This window comes from Condylura cristata, unplaced genomic scaffold (assembly GCF_000260355.1).
Source record: "Condylura cristata isolate star-nosed mole 26May11 unplaced genomic scaffold, ConCri1.0 scaffold00013, whole genome shotgun sequence".
NCBI lineage: Eukaryota > Metazoa > Chordata > Mammalia > Eulipotyphla > Talpidae > Condylura > Condylura cristata.
Genome location: NW_004567114.1, coordinates 6545375 through 6549349, shown reverse-complemented (window position 1 = coordinate 6549349; position 3975 = coordinate 6545375). Strand labels below are relative to the sequence as shown.

At 48.4% G+C, this 3975-nt stretch overlaps 1 protein-coding gene across 1 annotated transcript in view; it reads right to left on the bottom strand.

Annotated features, from left to right (window-relative positions):
* Positions 1-2998: 2998 nt before the first annotated feature.
* The window catches only part of LOC101629234 (alpha-1-antitrypsin-like), a 4192-nt gene continuing 3215 nt past the window's right edge, over positions 2999-3975 (bottom strand). The window contains 1 exon segment of the mRNA XM_012724384.1: positions 2999-3175. Within this exon segment, the coding sequence (XP_012579838.1) occupies positions 2999-3175 (177 nt within the window).

The following is a 3975-nucleotide window of genomic DNA, read 5'->3' as shown; positions in this document are numbered from 1 at the left end:
AGTGACTTATCCCAAATGCTGTGGCTATGGGTAGTTAATACTAGGATGGAAGCTAGACTCCAGAATTACCTGTTCTTATCTAATTATTGGACAACAGGTGGCCTTTAGATTACAATCCTTTCATTATCATTTACTTCTCAAGGCAGAATAAGACCTTAAGTGGTCAATTCCCAGATACCTAAACCCTGTGGTAAGAGGTATCCTGTTAAAACGCTCTGCTGGAAGCTTTTCTTACCTTTGGGTAAGATGAGAGGTCTGGGAATTCAAGAAGGTTATGGGGCAGACTAGGAAAGGGCACCTTTAATAGGTTACTAGCACTACTGTAAATAAATACTACAAACTGTGTTCTTTAAACAACTGAAATTCGTTGACTCACCGTTACGGAGGCTGGAAATCTTAAATCAAGCTGTTGGCACCTATGGAGGCCTGTGAGGGAAGGAATCGGGCCCTCTCCTTTGCACGTGGGTGGGCCATCCTCGTGCCCCCCAGTGCTCCTGCTATTTCTCACACTGTCTTCCCTTATTGCTCATGACTGTCTCTACCTTTCTCCTTCTTAAAACAACTCTAGTCCTATTATGCTAGGACCTACCATAATGACCTGATCACCTCAATAAAGATTCTATCTTCAACTACAGTCACAGTCTGAGATACTGAGTTAGACTTTCAACATATAAATGGGGGGAGAGGGATACAGTTTAAACCATAATTCCATCTCTCCAGCCAATGAATATATTTATGGGAATGGCCTTCCATCCCCGTCCCATATATTGTTACGTCAGCTTTAAAGAACCGACCAAAGTAAAAAGGGCTTTACAGTGGACACCTTAAATCTGCTGCCTAGAAGCAAGTTTCATCTGACACTATGCTTCTTTTTGAATAATAGCATTTTTGGGTCAATGAAAGGAATGCTTCTTTCCAGGTGTGTCATCACATCCCAGGCTACATCAGCTGGTGAGTGGAGCATGGGCTGGCTTCCAGGTACCCTCCACCAGGCATCCACATGCAGTGCTCAACCTGCACCAGTGTCCTCACAGAACCTGAAGTTAGCCCTTGGAAGCAGCAGAGGGCATGAAACCAGCTACATGGTCCTTTCTACTTTTCATAGTATGATTCACTGTATAACTCAGCCTCTTCCTGAGATGGCATGGGGCACCACAGGGCACAAACTGAGGCCCGGGACTGGCGTGCAGTTATACCTCGTACAAAATGTTTGAATGAGTGAAGGATTCATTTGGTGTGTGATGATCGAATGAAAGAATGATCAGTTGACTAAACCATCTTGATGAGCTTGGTTTTTGTGAGCAGTGACAAGGAACCCGAAGTGTGCAGACACCCAAGTCAGGGAATGCCCACCAGGAAGACTGAGTTCTTAGAAGCAACTCTGAGGTCACACTCAGTCAAGTGGTTCAAGGTGACAGTCGTCCTGAGGCCATTCTATGTTGCTGCTCACATTCTATCCTCCTGAAAGTTCTGCCTTATCCTGTGGGAGAAATGTCCCACAATATGCAGCCACAGGGAGTAAAACCTGCATATTAGTGGGGGACTCAGCATGTGTCAGTCTAAGGCCAAGCGAGTCTCACGGAAGATCTGGCCAACAAGATGAGCCAAATGACGGTATCAGGGCAGTGACTCGGGATTCTGCTCCCCCAGATTGGAGATGAGTTAATATTAACAGGTTCAAGGTGATGTGGGTTGTGCAATCAGGGCCTGGCCACCTCCTCCCCAGCTGACCACCTGTTTGTCCACTCTGTCTTCTGCACCTCAGCTGCCCTCCAGTTAATGTTTTAGTTCTTACATTTATGTTTTTGATATTTTTTGAGTTAATATTTAGAGAGGGTGAAAGCCAAGGGTCCGACTTCATTCATTCTGTCACATGTGTCTAGGTAACACTTCATGCACCGCTTATTAAAACTGCTCTTCCCACTAAGTGTTTTTTTTTTTAAGATTTATTTATTTATGCACACAGGATAGGGATACAGTCCAGAGGTGCAGAGGTGGTGAGAGGATCACCAGAGAGAGTGGGGAGCAGAACAGGCAGATGCACTGAAATTCACGGCCAAGGGGAGCAGCGGGCGGGTCAGGAGAGGTCCGCTGCGCCATGTGGGTCACCTCCCTGGCAAGGGATTGAACTCATGCTGCAGTGGTTGTGGCTAGCTTGCAGTGCTGTGCTTTAATCCCCTGCACTATCAGGGAGGGCCCACTCAGTGGTCTTCTATTGAGTTTTCTATCAATTATTGAAAGTGAGATACTGATGTTTCTTTGAGATACTGCGCTGCTGTCTATTTTCTCCTCAATTTCATACATGTCTGCTTATTTGTCAGAGACCCATCAAATGCCTCTTTTTCTTGCCATATAGTTTGTATTTTATAGAGTCCAATACATAAATCTTTACTTTTCTGACCAAGGTGTTTTCTCTCTTACTTAGAAAGTTTTACTAACTTCAACAGCAAGAAGTAAGTGAACAAATGCTATTTTCCAGATCATGTCTGTTGTTTTATGTTTTAATTTTTGATCAGAGATCGAAATGTATATAATGTGATGTGAGACTTTGACGGTCTGCACGAACTGAGCTTCCCACCTAAGTGCAGACCCCCCTGCCCTTTCTCTGTGGTGCAGCCTGCCCTCGGCCTGCCGGCTCAGCCTGCCTCCCCCATCCTCTTTGCCAGCTGCTCTGAGGCTAACTCTAAGCAGTTACTTAGTTGTTGCCAATGCCCCAGAAAGCACCTCCAGCCCCCACCATTGCTGGCTTTCCTTGGCTGCAAAGAAAATTGTGCATTTCGGTGAACATTTCATATTTGCTTAGCACAGGGCCGGGCAGTATAAATGCAAGAAAAAATGAAACCATGAAGAGATACCATATATATTCTGGGGACATTCAGAGACAAGGGGGGTGGTGGATAGATTCATCAAACTCCAACTATGGTCAGGTCAAAAATGCTTTAATGTCTTCGAGGAGGGCATCCGACTTGGTCAGGGAAGGGCTGACCCAGAGAGGCAGTTACTTTTCCAGGGGGTTTATTATCTTCCCCATGAAGAGGGTCACCCCGGTGCTTTCGTCCTTGATGATAACCAAGAAGGGCCTGTTGAATGTAATTCTCGGCTGCCTGAGCCAGTTCTTCTCTTCCGAAAGGTGGCCCCGGTTCTCGTCGATGGTCAGCGCAGCCTTGTGCACTGCCTGGTGGAGAGAGCAGAGTGGAGGTTGCACCGCCCCCACCAGCCTGGTGTGCTGAGCACTGAGCTGGGAGCGCCCACAGGGCCCTCTCCAGTGAGGGCGGTCTCCTGCCTCTCCCTGTTTCTAAGGATGGCGGACGAGCAGGCTGGCCAGGGCGCAGCGACCCGTTGAGTGTTTTATTGAAGAGCTGCTGACTCATCCTGAGTCATCGGGGTACAATCACAAGGCTTTAAGCCACAAGGATCTGTGTTTGAGTCCCATTTATTCCACTAACCAGCTGTGTCAGCTCACACAGAGGATTTCCCTTTTGCACTGGGATTCTTACCCAAGAAAACCAGAGCTTGTGATGTAATCGTCAGGCTGCATCATGTGAACCTGATGTGTTCACATGAGTGTTCAATGAGTGTGTGTGTGTGTGTGTGCGCGCGGGGGCGTGTGTATGTAGCTGCTGTGTGCGGGGACGTGTGTATGTACTGGGACGTGGGTGCTGTGTGCGGGGGCGTGTGTGTGTCCTGTGTGCGGGGCGTGTGTGCGTGTGTCCTGTGTGCGGGGTTGTGTGCATGTGTGCTGTGTGCAGGGGGCGTGTGCAGGGGTGTGCACATGTGTGTGAGTGAGTGAGGACAACAAAACAGATCTTTTGGTAACTGTGGATTCATCTACTGCTCAGGTCTACCAGACGTCCCTCCCCTGGCCTGTTCCCGGGCGTCATATTCAGGCCTCTCGACACCAGGCTGCCCCCACCCCCGCACCCCGACTACGGGAGGCTCCGGGCCGGCCTTTCTCGCCTTCTCAAGGCCTCACCC